The sequence below is a fragment of the Crocodylus porosus genome, unplaced genomic scaffold (assembly GCF_001723895.1).
Source record: "Crocodylus porosus isolate Cpor-Errol unplaced genomic scaffold, CroPor_comp1, whole genome shotgun sequence".
Classification (NCBI taxonomy): domain Eukaryota; kingdom Metazoa; phylum Chordata; order Crocodylia; family Crocodylidae; genus Crocodylus; species Crocodylus porosus.
Window position 1 is genome coordinate 962304 of NW_017728917.1, and position 15477 is coordinate 977780.

Here is a 15477-nt window from a genome sequence, read left to right on the forward strand (position 1 = left end):
TTACCTTGGGGGTCTTTAAGAGAAGGCTGGATAGGCATCTGGCTGGGGTCATCTAACCCCAGCACTCTTCCCTGCCTAGGCAGGGGGTTAGACTCGATGACCTGTTGAGGTCCCTTCCTACCTTAGCATCTATGAATATATGAATCTATTACATTCAAATTTTAAAACTAGTAAAAAACAAACTGATCTGCATGTAATGTCACAACTGTTACTTAATGCTTATGAAAATGTATTTGAATCCAGCTGTACAGTCATAACCATGCAGTTGATATCTTAACTCTCAAAAGATCTGTTAATGGTGACACATTGGTCTTATCAGACTCAACACAGTGGCCGCGTATACACAAGACATTTACTGCACAGTTGGCTAATTAACTGTGCAGTAAACATCTCAGTGTCTACACGTGTGCCCCTTTTAGAGTGCATACAACAACTAATAAACTCTGCGGAAGAACAGTACTTGTGAATACAGTTTATAAGTGCCTCAGTTTATCCACCAATACAATGGATATGATAAAAACTGTGTGCCTCAGTTTAAGTACAAAAAAAATGCATAAAAAACTGCAGCACAAAAAAGCACAATACTTTTTTGCAAGTAAATATAAGTACTTGTAAATACAAGTACTACCTTACTGTGGAGTTTTTTTTGAACAGCAGAGCAAATGTAGACACTGCCCCAGCTGGCTGGAGCACAGGGTGTTCAGGCAGTCCCCACACTGAAGCACCCTCATGCCCCAACCAGCCCAGGGCTACTCCAAGAGGGCTTTACATGCTGTGCATGAATAAACTCTGGAGCAATATGCTCTGGAGCTTTTTATCCCAGGTGTACGTTCAAATGGCGCACCTGGGAGCAAAAAACTTGAGCAGTAAGCTCTGGAGTTTATATGTGCACATTAATTACATGTATAGATGTGCCAAGTGTCTTTCATTTAAGTATCTTAAAGCACTTCATGTGCAACAAATAAACCTTCCAACACATTAGTAAGATAGCATGTTGTTCAAGGTCATGCAACTAGTCAATAGACAAGTTACCAATGAAACCAAGAAATCTGCACTAACCATTGCAGCTCTTTTCATAGATCTTTTTCTATAAGGAACATATAGAACCTAACAGACAATTACTTATTGTATAAACTTTTAAAGTCATTCTACAGCATTTCATAGCTATTTGTACTCTGGCTGGTTATAAAAAATAAAGAAAGTGCCTCATTCTTTACTGAATTCCATGGGATCTGAGCATAGTTTCTATAAAATCCTGTTGGTTTCACCCTATGGGTCTTACCAAAGGACTTGTAAAATGCAGGGATAAAATTGTCATCTTGATGTTATAATTTAGGGAAACATCAGTCTCTCACCTGACAAAAGTCTGTGTCCAAAGAAGCATTTTGGATTGGTTTTTATTTAAACCATATGTAAAATAACAGTAACACTTAGCTCTTCTGTAGCTGGGGTCAACAGCCTATAGCCTGTGGGCCAAATCTGGCCTGTGCAACCATTGGATCTGACTGGCAGACATGGGGCTGTAGTGGCATTCAGCCATAGAGGGCTTTGGCTGCAGGCACTCAACCTGTGCCACTCAGGAGACGAGCACTGGTTGTGGGTGCTCTCCGTGTGGCATTGTAGAGACAAGTGGTAGTGGTGGCTGGGTTTTAGCACTCACCTGGTCCTGAGCTGGAAAAGGTTGCCTATATCTGTTCTATAGCATTGATAACAGCAGTGAGGCCTAGCTTTTTAGCAGGAGTGCCTCAAATTAGTCCCACATTCTCCCCAACTTTCACTCTGATCCCCTTCCCTTCCCTGATCTGTTGCTCTGTTTTCTAGTTCCTTCCCTGTGCCCCCTGTTCAATTTGCTGCTTTCCTTTCTGCTCCCTGCGCTGGCTGCTGCAGTGCTGCGAGTATTGCCCCTCCCCGATCTGCCATGTGCCACACACACAGGCTGCCCCTGCCACTTGTGGCACCCATGCTGCAGGTTGGCCCGCCTTGGATTACAGCATGTTGCAATCTTGGGGAAAAAAAGCTCTACGTTTCATAGAGTCATAGATGTTAGGGTCGGAAGGGGCCTTAACAGATCATCGAGTCCAACGCCCTGCCTAGGCAGGAAAGAGTGCTGGGGTCAGATGACCCCAACCAGATGCCTATCTAGCCTTCTCTTAAAGACCCACAAGGTAGGGGAGAGCACCACCTTCCTTGGAAGCCCCCACGCTTACCATGATATCCTGATATCCTGATATCTAGCTTAAATCTGCTGTCTGTCAGTTACTAATTAAATTCATAGGCAAAACTGCACTTGCTTTTAATGGGTCTAGAAGTGAGAGAAATGCCACATTGTTTTCTTGTCTTTTTCCATGAATGTGTCGCAAAAATAAAATGTAGACATAGTGAACTGGTAAGTATTAGACTGGATCTGAGAGGGTGGCAAAGGAAACCTTAATCATGGGTTAAGTTACAATTTTTTTGACCCAATTGTCTAGAAAAAGCTATCACCTTGTAATATTTTTGCATTTTATTCCATTTCCAATATACATACTTCAGCAGGTAAAAACAGGAAATCACATTCTTAAGTGTGAAATTAGAGCAGAACTAAGTAGATTAATCAACAAGATGAGTAACCCCAAACTCTACCCAAACCATCCCAGTTTAGTGCATGCTTCATACTCCTACTAGCTTATAATTTACATCAAAAAACAGAATTCAAAAAAGGACTCTCTATGTGTTTATAGTTCTCAGATGTCTTGTTGATCCACTGGCGCCATTCTTACTTGGAATGCCAGCAGACCATGGTTCAAATCGAATGTTAATCGTCTAGGCACATATTTCCTTTTATATTTATAGGAGGAGGTTAAACCGGGTAGCCATCCCTACATGGTGGATTGTGTAGTTTTAGGAATAGATTAGACAAGAACTTGTATAGGATGGTTTGGATAGCATACTTTTGCCTCAAGCAGGGGGTTGGACTAGATGACCTCCAGAGGTCTCTTTGGACTAGGATGGACAACAAACTTGGAAATGCCTTCATGTAAACTAAGTGATCTACAGATTTTTTCCATTCCAGACTTCTAGGGTAGGCCTCTATAGCTTTTTTTGTCAATCTGGCAAGTTTCTTCAGGAATACATTTCCTACAAATGCAAGTTACTGCTTCATTTGCAATATAAATAATGTTTTATCACACTATTTTATCAGGTTTCTTTATCTTAAAGATAGTTTACTAGTAATCCAAGCCACAGACGTCATTTTGATTATAAAGTAAGGTAATCTCTTCATGTTTTTCTATTTATGGATACAGTGGTTAGATGTGAAGCCATCAGGAAACAGGATATTTAATTTATAATCTGTGTAATTCCTCTATGTGACAATCAAATGCCCCCTCAGCCTCAATAGAGAGAGAATGGGGCTGCAGAATTCATTTCAGATGCATGTTGCCTGTGATCTCAGTCTGCCTGGAGCTTGCATTTGTACAGCTGAATTTTGATTTGATCCTTTGTTTCAAAGAAGCCAAGCGTTCATCCTAAAACTCAGGCGAACCCACTACGTTTCCTCTTATTGTCTGTCAGCAGTGTGTGAAAGCACAGGTTTTGTGGCATTTTAGTACAACGTGAAAAACTGCAGATGAGACATCTGGATATAACTCCACTAGGGCCTGGCTATCCTCACATTATTAAGGGAGTTTTTGCTTTAAGGACATGAAAACTCTAAAATTAGAGCTGCTTCCCTCTTTCACATTGCTTTTTTGTAGGTTTTTTGTGAATTTTGAAACTTCCTGCTCAACAGGCAAACAGGTCAGCACTGAGGCTACAGAAATGACGTAAGCATAAGAGCCCAGAGGAGTTATCAGAAATGGCAGCTGAAATGTGCAGCAACTAGATCAGAAATAGCCCTTTTGAAAATGAGACCCTTTGAGTTTTATAAACTGCTTGCGTAGTAAAAAAGGTAATAGACCTTTCTCTTCCATCCTGCTTGAGGAATAACAACGGAATAAACCTATTCAGATACCAGAGTGCCTTTAAAGCCTTGCTTTTTTCTGAAATGTAAGAGCAGGCTGCTGGAAAGTGGTTTTGCTCACTGCTGAACTCACTATGGAAATCCCCCAGCGTAATAACAATACCAACCACACAACTATTGCATGTTCAAAGAAAAAACAACGGCACAGCTTTTCAGCTGTGGGCATCAGTGGGAAGTTTCCCCATGGGCTTCAGTGCAGGGAAGCCTGCTGGAAGATATTCAAGAACTGTAATGGCACTACATTGCAGTTCTTCACTTTCCTGCATTTGAATTACAGTGGTTATTGAACAAAAGTGAATATTGATCAAGCACAGTGTTAGCTATATAGTCATCAAAGCACATATAAGCATAGCTTTCCTTCTTCTGAATCTTGCTGTCCTCATCATTTGCCTCCACAAATGAACCCTTTCTTGCCCCAGACCGTTTCTTTTCCCACCTTTCAGTCAAAAGCTAGTACAGTCTCCATTCGAAGTGCGTCTCAAGTCTGGCAGAAAGGCCAGGGGCCAAGCAACAGCTTTTGCAGTATTTTTAACTCCTGCTGATCCTCACAGGAAGCTGTAGTGAGCAGTGGAATCTGAGTCTTGCACATGATCACTGGAAGTACCACCACAAGGTCGAGTGACACGATAGGAGCTCTTTTATTTTCCGGTGGCACTGGCACAGTTGGTTTCTAGAAATTGTGCATGATGGGAAGTACAGTTCCTCTTATGGTTTGTTTTATCTCAGATGTAGGTCAGTTCAGAAAAAAGCAATGGAGGCTGAACATCAAGAACTATCTAGTAGTGAGATGGATGGGATTATAACAGCTTCTCCATAGATCTGGGAATTTAGGACTGGGCAGGACTGTCTGCATCACTGAGTGCATTTCCCAGCTGTTGCAAACTGCCCACAGAAACCCATCCTTAACCTGACTGATCCCCTCTTGAAAGTTGCTAGGTTTATCAGCCCTCCTCACTCTTTCTGGAAAGCAGTTCTGGAACTTCATTGCTCTGATGATGAGAACACTTTTAATTTCCAGTTTCAGTCAATTCACAACCCAGTTATACCAAGTGGTTCTCGTGCCAACATTATGATTTAGTTTAAATACTGCTTCTCTCTCCCAGTTTCTTGTCCCCACATGGTGTCTTTGTAGAGAGCAACCATATCTCCTCTCAGCCTGTCATTGCTAGGCGTTATACTACATGGCTGGGCATCCTCAGATGGATTCAGCTTTGTTGGCAGAAAGTGTTTTTCTGTTACCAGAGTGACACCAACACCCCTGAACAACGAAAGCTCTGCTGGTGGAAGCCACCACACTGGCATAGCCACGTCAGTCAAAGGATGGGAGCGTTCACACCCTTTGCCAGCACAGCTATAGTAGTAGAACTTTGTAATGTAGATAAGAATGTAACTAAGGGAAAGGGTGGAAGCTGAATCTCTTGAGTTATTTAGAAACAGGTCTACATGCCGTGCTACAGAACACATGGTATAAGTAATAATTTAAGTGCTTACATCCCATTGGCGTCTAATGTACCTAAATCACTTGTGAAAATGGAGTTCAGGCTCCTGTGGGCAAGTCACTTAGGCACTTCCAAAAATTCTGTACAGATCAACTATTAAAATAAAGCCCATTTTGCTGTATGGCCCCAGGACTATAGCATATGAAAACTTCAATAGATGTGCCTTAGAACACTCTCCTAATTAAGCTGTTCCATGTTGTCATCTCTTTTGGTGAGATGCCATGTGGGAAATCTGGGGTGGAGCAAGGGACTGAGTATAGATTGCTACTGTGCCTTACCTACAAGACCATCCTTCGTGACTCTCATTTCTCTCATAATTATAGCAGGCTGGAGATGAACCCTGGAGTTCAGAGCTGAATTCCAAATTTGGTTCTTGGGATTTTTAGCTGAGCTAGTGTCTGCTGTTAAACCTGGGCCAGAGGGAGGTCTGTATTCCCTCTTTCTCCACCTGAATTCAGACTGGGATTCTTGTTCCAGTTCATCTCTAAGATAGGAAGGTCCACTGTCTCACTTCCCTGGATCATTTGGCACTGCTTTGCTACTCCTGGCCTTTAGGCTGCTCCTAATTCAAGTATGTTCTACTTTCACACCAACAGCTCAAACTTGATTTTCTTAAGTCCTGGTGCAGCTCATGGAGTCAAAAGAAAGACTCCCATTGATTTCCATGAGAAGGAATTGGACAAATTCATTCTTTTAGCAGTCGTGTCCAATAGAGTTCACAGACAGCCTGTTCTCACTTTGAATTTGGAGGAAGTTGTTTAGATTTTTATTTTTAATGGGGAAACCCCTGGGTTTGTTGCTGTTTGCGGAATAAAAAATTCTTCACGAAGTTCAAAAACTTTCAAATATGTTGCAGACCATAGGAGCAAGGCAGCAACTTCCTCAGGCAAGACTGAGATCAGATGGGAAGGAATTTATTTTAATGTAATTTCTCTTGGATACTTGGGATTAAACAATGTAACACAAGCCACTGTAACATTTTCATGCTAGTTAAAAGAAAAGTCACTATCAAGAAAGAAGGTGGTGTTGGAGTCTGCTGCCAAATGTAGGTAGGGGTCAGTTGGAAAAGTGGTGCTCTGTTGTCTTATGTCTTGAGTCTTCAGAGATAGTAGTTTTATTTGGACTTTTCTCAGGCAAGATTTTTGTGGACTTTACAGTGAGTTTTGTGAGAGTGAGGATGGAGTAAATGCAAAACATAGTGTATCAAGATTGCATTCAGTGCTACTTTCCATTTTCAGACACTAATGTGAATATAATGAGAATACGTCACTATGCAGCACGTGGCTTTGCTCCATGTAGTTCCCCTGATCACTTCTGCAACTGGCGGTGAGTCTTGTGGTTCCTTGTTCTGTGTGACTGAATAAACTGAGCTTTCTGTGGCCTGAGTCTGTAGGAGTAAAACAGCTAATCTAGCTGGAAATCAGCTCTGCCTTGTTTTGTGGACTGCCTTGTTAGAGAGCTGCCAGATATCTCTACCCTGGAACAGAAGTGACATCATCATAGCCTGTATTGTTGAATTTAACACAGCTACTTCCGTACACTCTTTGAATCCAACTTTGGCAACAGTGATAAAAGCAAATAACTTGGGCAACCAAAACACATCAATCTTAGCTGAACAGTCAGACTGCACACATAAAAGATACCAAATGGGGTTGGCAACTGCTTCTCCTATGTAACTAAAGAGAGTGTTTAATAGTTTTTGTCTTCAGTTGCAAACTGCTGTCTCCCAATTATGGGATTCCTTAAACATGCTAGTAGTTTGTGCTCAGGAAGGCCCTGTTTGGTTTTGAACAATTACAAAACCGAGGTGGATCCCAGATTCCTCTTTTGGAGCCATGGGATGGAGTTCAATGCGTTGCTGGTTGTTTCTAATTAGACTATGAAGTGCAGTCTATTATTATTTTCTTTTCATTTACTGTAGTGCCTGTGAGCATTAGTCTTGGACTAGGATTCCATTGTGCTAGGTGCTGCTGAACACATACAGAACAACAATACAAAATAATCCTTGCCTCACAGTGCTGAACAGCTACTCTGAAAAGTGACTGTGAAAAAGCTTCCATGTTTGTGGTCTTCCTGATCAAGTGGACTCCTTTAGAAATCAGTTTCTTCTGACTGCCAAGCCTGCAAAATCAATCTGGATGCCAAAAGTCACTGTTACCGTGAATCAGCTAAAAATTAGGTGACTGATACAGGCATGTCAGAATAGACTTTACCTTACTTTCCTACAGCTAGGTTGGTTTTGAGAGTTGATAGGAGTAGCAGGTCTCTGACTCATGAGGCAGGTAAACATGAAACTGAATTTAAACAGGAGGTTGATCTAATGAGTAAGAAGGTATCATTTTTGCACAGAGCCAAAACCTACGATGTTAATTGACCAAACTTCCTATTAACAATGAATGATAATTTTGCTTGATTAAGGAAGGTAGAATTTAGCCCTGTGTCAGTTTTAAGAGAAGAACTGCACCAGAAAGAAACATTTAAAAAGGACTCCCCAGGCTGATTCACATGTGCCATTCATTCTGCTCCACATTAGCTGTTTATCCCAGAATTAACTCAGCTTCCAAGTACCTGAAACACTGTCACCTTGTTCAAGGAACAGGAACCTGAACAGTAACCTGGCCTATTCCCCCAGGGAACTTTGAAATGCCATTAAACTTCCTGAAATAAATCATTCTCTTTCCCTGACTTTCTTAGGGGTCTGAGTCTGTTCTCCATCTGGAGTTCTCTCTTGTAAAGTACAGAAAATGCTACTAAAAATAAACAAATTCAGTCTTTAAAATGTGGCCTTAAATGAATGCTAGTACCTATAGCATCGGTTCTCAACCAGGATTCCTCTGCCCCCAGATCCTTTGAAGGATGGCATGAGCTGTGAGAAGATAAGCTAAGTATATACTAGAGCAGGCTCAGGCTTGTCCCTGCCTGAACAATCCCTCACCTCCACCGCCCAGCCTCTCTGCAAGGGGATAAGCACTGTAATATATGCATCCATTTTCAAATTGTAGCCACACAATTCACAAAAGTTATAGAGGGATGACTCAGGTCCAACAAGGGGTGCCTCAGTCCAGTGAAGGGTGCCTTGAGTCCAAAAAAAGGTTGAGAACAACGGACCTACAGTAAGCAGCAGCTGCATACACAATGCTACTGAACATGTGATATGCATAGGGTGGCCGTCATACAGGACATTCCGGTTTTCTGCTACTCTGTCCTCCGTCCTCTACTGATACGAAACCCGACGCCTTTATGTCCTCTATTTTTCTCTTTAAGAGAGGACATAAAGGCGTCGAGTTTTGTATTGAGGATGGAAGACAACCGGACTGTCCTCTATGATGGCCACCCTAGATACGCACCAGTATGCATAAGCCACTACATGTGCAAACCAAGGTATTCCAGTCTGGAGAAGAATGATTTAGTATAACTGGGCACATCTATACGTCACTGTATAGCGCTCTACAACAGTGTAGTGATCACATGTGTTTACATGTGATCATCAGCTATGTTGCCACAGTGGTGTGCTTGCTGGCTATAATGCGCTGCTACAGCAACGTAGCTTTAAAATCTAAGTGTGTGCCACCCGCACGGTGCAGTAACAGTCCATACGGTGCCATGATTTAGTACTTCCTATCTCCAAGAGTACACTGTACAATGTTGTGGAGCAACGTGTAAATGTGGAAATGCATGAAGGGAAGAAGAATGAAAATCGCCCATAACTCCTCTATACTGAGTCACTCCAAGACCTCAAGTGACTTGTTCTGGGTCACAAGGAGTTATTGGTAGGTGGAGGTAAGAACTCAAGGATCAAATGCAATAATAATAGAGCTGCAAAGTGACTGTAACTTAGACACATAAGGGATGGCAAGGAAAATAAGCATACTATAATGCCATTTTATAAGGCAGTGGTTTATCCGCAAATGCTGGCTGACATCCTAAAAGTGATAAAATCAAAGGAGAGGCAGATCAGAGACAGATGATAAAAGTGGTTTGAGTTAGAGGAAGACTTCCATATCAAGATACAGCAAAGAGTAAGGGGTAGCAGAAAATGTATTAGAGATGCAAAAAATACTGAATGGGACATAGAAAAGGCAAATCTGACAACCAGGCAAAACTCTTCTAATTACCCATCCTCTGAATACAAGAGCAGGGGGATATGCAACAAATCTAAGAGGCAGCATTCACCTGTAGCTTCCATTGTGGTCAACAGTTTAAAAAAAAAGACCAGATTTTTATATGGAAAGGAGAACATTTACAGTTAAAGATTTAGATTGTATTAAAACCTCTATGCTTCAGAGCATCAGTAAACTTACTTGTACCTTTTCTTGAAGCAATTTGCATTAGACACTGGCAGAAATAGGATAGTGTACTAAATAGATATGTGATTTGGTCTGGAATGGTAATTCCAACGTTAATGCTTAGTATGAGTTGTGACATTATAAAATCAGGCAGTGAATTTTAAAACAAGGTTTCTCACCTAAAAAGAGGGCTTTTATTTTGGTTTAGTTTAGGTTTCCTAACATAAAGGAGAAGTCTCTCTATGCAAGAAGAAGCATCTACTCACAGTCCAGAATGACCTGTGCTGCTCGGTAGAGCTCCAGTCCCTGCAGTAGTTCCAGTAGTTGCTGGACTGTTGCAAGCCTCACTCCCCACCACCACATGAGCTCTCGCGTGATGCTAATTCCCGTCTTCTCCATGCACTTGATTTTCCTCAGCTCTGTCTGATCAGTTATCACATAAGAGGCTAAAGGTAAGCAAGAGATATTCATGTTAAAGAACTGGAAAGGAACAAAATAAGTACAAATGGACAAAGCCCAGGTCTGTTACACATTTGGTTTACATTTGCAAAACTATTTCACTTTCCAGTACCCCAAATATTTTGCACCACAGAAAAAACTCAGTTGAATTGATGATGTTTGATTCCACTGAAATTAATGAATACATTTGGTGCGGTTCCTTATGGTAGACAGGTAAAGCTGCTAATTTTTACTGCTGTAGCTGAGCCTAGAGTGAAGCTGAGGCAACCTGCATTGTAATTTGTGTTTTAAAGTGATTTTGCCTGTCTACGCTAGCACCACTGCAGTTACACTGGTTTGTGGTCACCCTTTACACTTAATAATTGGGTCTAACTTAGTGAAAGGTAGTTTAAATTATACTGCTTACACATGAACCCTTAATTTTTCACTTGTTCTAATAGAGTAACTACAGGCAAGTATTTTAATTCCCAGTCCCCTATTATTGCAGCCCATGTCCTTTCTCAAAACTCCATCTTTCCACTAGATCGCAAATTCCAAGCTTCAGGCCCCTTCACTATCTTTCATCTGATAAGAGGGGCATCTGATAAGTTTGGGGGATAGGGATAAATGTTGCATAACTGGAGATGTGGACATCCAGGGTTTGGCTAGTCAGGGCACGCTCATCTTTCTAAGGACATCTCCATGACTGTATAAATAATCACTTCAGTAGAGAAGAATGCACTAAGCATACCATGACAAGTGCTGAGTGAAATCAAATGAAGTAAAATAAAGTGAGATCAGCTAAACAAAAAATCTGGTCAGAGTGGTTCACATCTGGGATTTTGTTTCAGGTTCAGAGTCATCTCAATAGAAGTGAAATCAAAAGGTAAGACGTAAATTCGGCATGTTTCCCTAACTGGATAATAAGATCAAGAAAAAAGACAAGTCATGTGGACCAATAAGAATATATAGAAACAAGGCAAAAAAGAGGTATAGAATCCGAGAACATGGAGTACGATGAACATGGTTAGAAAATGGGACCAGAGAAATACTAATAAGAAAATGGTGGCGGCTTGTTCCAAAAATGGATGGGTGGGGCTCAGGAATTGGCCAGTCAGTTATATTTGTGGGATCAAGTCCTAAATGTGTCAGTGGCTCCAATAAATCCAGAAAGCACAAGGAGTTCCTGATACTTAGTCACACTTGTGGAATTCCGTCCTCTCCCTGCCTCAAGTCACTGTGACCTTCCCTTCTCATCTCACTGCCATCATCTTTTATTTCCACTGTTGAGGCCGTGCTCTGTACCCATTAGTCACAATCTCTGGTTGGCAATTTTTGCCCCATTTCTGCATTCTCATTATATTATTTGTATAGGTTTTTCCCCCCTTAATCATAGTATTATTCAGCTGGTGAAATATGTGAAATTTACCGTGCCCCTTTGATTGAGACAGAGCTGAACAGAAATCTCCATGTGAGCAAAAATGAACCTGATCCTGAGTATTACAGTTCACTGCCTTGACTTATATCCATCAATCTGTGTTTACACCTCATTCTGTCCTTAACCCTGCCACCCCTTTCCCCCCTCTGTCAGCATGGCTGTTAATCAAGATCAGACTTCTCTAGCTGTTCATCCCTCCTTCTCCTCTTGCCATTGTTGCGCCCTTGCTCACCGAATCGCATCCAGTCGTAGTCACTCAGACAGTCCATCTTCTGGCAGAAATCCTCAAGCACCCAGGCAGGCAGGCTGTAAATTCGGAGGGATTGGAGGGAGCTCCCTGTGGACGACAGTGAAAGTGGCTGCAGGTCCATCTCTTTACTGTCACTTGCCACTGCATGTGTCGCCCCGTTCTCCCCGTTGGCCATCAACAGCAGCTGTGCATAGCAGCTGGCTCGGGCCAGCTCTCTTTAGGCAAGAGCAGGGACTGTTTCTGGATGTCTGTTTCCTATGAGGCAAGGAGTCTCACTTTGCTAAAGCGTCCTCTCCGTGGGAGGGGCTGAGGCTGGCACTCTGCCCTCCCTATTAGGACCGGCCCTAACCAAGAAGGCGGGTATAAGGAGGCAGGCAGACAGCTCAGGCCTCCTTGCTTCCTGCCTGGGTGACGTCAGGTCCCTTCAGCCCCAAAACAGAAGCAGCTTGTTCCTCGCTCAGGTCACTGCTGTTCCAGCCACGTTGCTTAGCTACAGGCCTGATCTGAATGAGGACAGGGCCCAAGTGTTACACTCTGCCTGGCATTGCCAACAGGTTGTGAAAGAGCTCAGTTACGGTAAAAGACACGAGTTTAAGGTAATAACAGGCAGTCAGTGGAACTGCGCTTGTTTGCACGGTTCAGCTCAGCTGACTGAATGCTTTGTTACTGTGACTGATCTGCGTTTATTACAGCAGCTAGGAGCCCTGGGCCTGGATCAAGACCCCTGCTCCATTTAGAGCTGTACAAACACAGGACGCAAAGACAGTCCCTGCCCTGAAGAGCTTACAGTCGAAGTGTAAAGCACGAGAGGGACAGGGGAGCGCAAAGAAACAATAGGCTGATATTGGACCTGAGTTGCAGCATGCCAGCCACCTAACCATTATCAAGTTGCTATAGGCTTCATGGCATAAGAGATTTCATTAGTATAGTTCATATTATGGTAGCAAAGCAAAGATCCAAATCGAGATTGACACCCCATTGTGTTAGGTGCTGTCCAAGCATAATAGTAGGAGAGCAGCAGTATAACAAGGCCAAGTATAAAGTAATGAAAAGGATGGAGAATCAAGAAGGTCAAGGCAATGCTGTGCCTAGGAACTATTGGTTCTAGCTTTATTTACAATTTATATTTAATGTTAGCCCCATAAATTTATATAGATATGGATATAGATATATATTTCTGGATATTGTAATCCCCCTTTACCATTTCTGTTGCATGTACTGACTGTATGTATTGCTTTATTATTTTTTAAATATCCATTTTAAGTCCTTAGAAGTATTTTAGTGTTGCATTGTGTAACATTTTAAAGTATTTTCCCCTGAATTCTTTTTTTCTTAAGTTCACATAGCTCCAGCCTTTTCTGGATATTTACAATGATTGTAACACTGCCTTCACGGCTAGGTACAAACATTCAAGAAGCCTGAGGCAGAACTGACCTAAGTTACGTAGCTGTTTGTAAGTGGCATAGTTTATTTAGATCAGCAGACAACAGAACCCACATTTGCCCTTTGGTGGGGGAAGAAAATGTTAGACTGGGTTCTGCCATTTTTTAACCAATCTGTGCACACCAAACTTCTGGTCTGTTATGGGTATAAATTGGTTTCCGATCACTTATACTGGTAAAAGTGTAATGTCTGCACCTGGCCCATGTGGTTGCATTGACTATCTGCATTCACTGCTCCAGTCCTGTAAAGTGACCTACCTGTGCAATTTTTTTTACCTTCAGAGAACCTCACTCCCTCCTGATTGAACAGCTTGTATAATACAGAAAAATATACATATACATATGCAAATTTATATTCTTTCCTTTCCCTATTCTTTATATTCATATTTAACTCTATTTTTTCTATTCATTTTAAATATTACTATAGACCTTTTAAATTGACTGTTCTTTTACTTTGCCTATATTTTAAATGATATTGTGGTATTGTCACACTCACAATTTTATCATGAGCCTGACAATCTTTAATTGCTATCTGATAGCTCCTGGACTTGTAGTCATGTGAATCTTACCTTTCATTAAAAACATAATTAAGTTTCCTGCCTTCCTGTGCATGAAAATGCTGAAAAAAGGGCCCAGAACGTAACCTAAAAACCAGAGAGCAAAGAAAAGCCACCACAAATGGTTCACTATTAAAATATCATGATTTTCAAGCTAGTTGCAAGATGTGTGCGTGGGAGAGGGCGAGGGTTGGGCAATACTGATGTTATGATGATAATGATGTGGCAGTCTATTCCACCATCTCTCTTGTTCTTATATATGTGTGTGACATGCACAAAAACAGGATTTCCCATCCAAGGGGTAGCATCCCTGGACCTTTTATATATTACTCAAAAAAGGGAGTTGGGAGGGAGCTGTCAGAGTAATGTGAGAGAAGTCCTTGTTTCCTTTGCAGGCTGTGGGGCTTAGAAGCCAAGGTTGAGAGACCTTTGGGACTCATTGCCTCATGGGGCAAGCTAGGAAATAAAATAATAAATTTTACTTACCACTGAAATGTGTCTACCTCTGTGAGGGAATGTGGCTTTGTCTTGGTACTAGCCTCTTTGTACAACTGGGTACTTTGGCAAGCAAACTGAAGAATATGTTTTCAAGCTGAGACTATGAATTACTGTGCATGTGTTGGGATCACATTTTGTAATGCTTTAAAGTAATGGCACAGTATAACGTATATTAGTCTTCTCAGTCCCTTGGACAGTCACCATGAGGAACTTAGTAGTAATTAACATTTCTTTAGTGCCTTTCGACTCCAAAAATTTAAATGCCCTTTATTAATATAGGGACCATTTCACCCATGGCTGCAATGCAACCACATCTCAAGGGGGAGATTGCAGCAGCTGTATAGCAACATGCAACCAAATCAGGACTATTTAAGTTAAGAAATTAAGACACCTTGAGCATAATATTTTAATTGGTTCCTTGAAATCCACTGCAAAATCCATGACTAGTAAAAATTAATCATCTCAAATAAAATGATAATGAAGATGTGACTTCAAGTAGGTGGAAAGTGGAAGGTCAACTTTAAGAAACAAAATTATTATTATTTATAAAATTATTGTGTGTCCAACTGAAACAGCAGGAAGTTTCAGGAGGTAAAATGTAATTATCTGTGCTGGGATTTGGTCACGACTTATGTTGGTTTAAAAGATTTGCTTTGTAATTGAGTGGTTGGCAGCCATTCATTATTTCAAACCTAACTGCCCCAGGTATTAAAGGAAAGTCTAGTAGCAGAACTTCCAGACGAACTGGATCCTCTCAAATTATTGATTTTCTGGAGTCACTCAACAGTAGTTTCAGTTGTGTCATTGTCTTTTAAAGTAGTGAAATTACAGCAGAATTGAGAAACATCTTTCATTTCATAGCCATGGGAGTTACAACATTTCATTCATTACTGACCTGGCTGAGTAACTGAGGACTGAAATTCTCCGTATACAATTACCAATTTACAGAGCTGAGGGGAAGGGGGACATCCTTAGTTTTATGTTCTCATATATACAGGCTTACTTAAATATTTGTCTGACATATCTTGGAGATGATGTTACTTACTGTTGTACAACATAGTCATATCCC

The 15477-nt window shown here is 41.4% G+C and overlaps 1 protein-coding gene across 1 annotated transcript in view; it reads right to left on the minus strand.

The window, feature by feature from the left end:
* Positions 1 to 13115, minus strand: part of IRAK2 (interleukin 1 receptor associated kinase 2) — a 27667-nt gene extending 14552 nt beyond the window's left edge. The window contains exons 1-2 of the mRNA XM_019536572.1: positions 11894 to 13115; positions 10052 to 10231 (exon numbers count right to left, since the gene is read on the minus strand). Of these exons, the coding sequence (XP_019392117.1) occupies positions 10052 to 10231; positions 11894 to 12086 (373 nt within the window). The 5' untranslated portion in view covers positions 12087 to 13115. The remainder of the gene's footprint in view (positions 1 to 10051; positions 10232 to 11893) is intronic.
* Positions 13116 to 15477: the final 2362 nt, after the last annotated feature.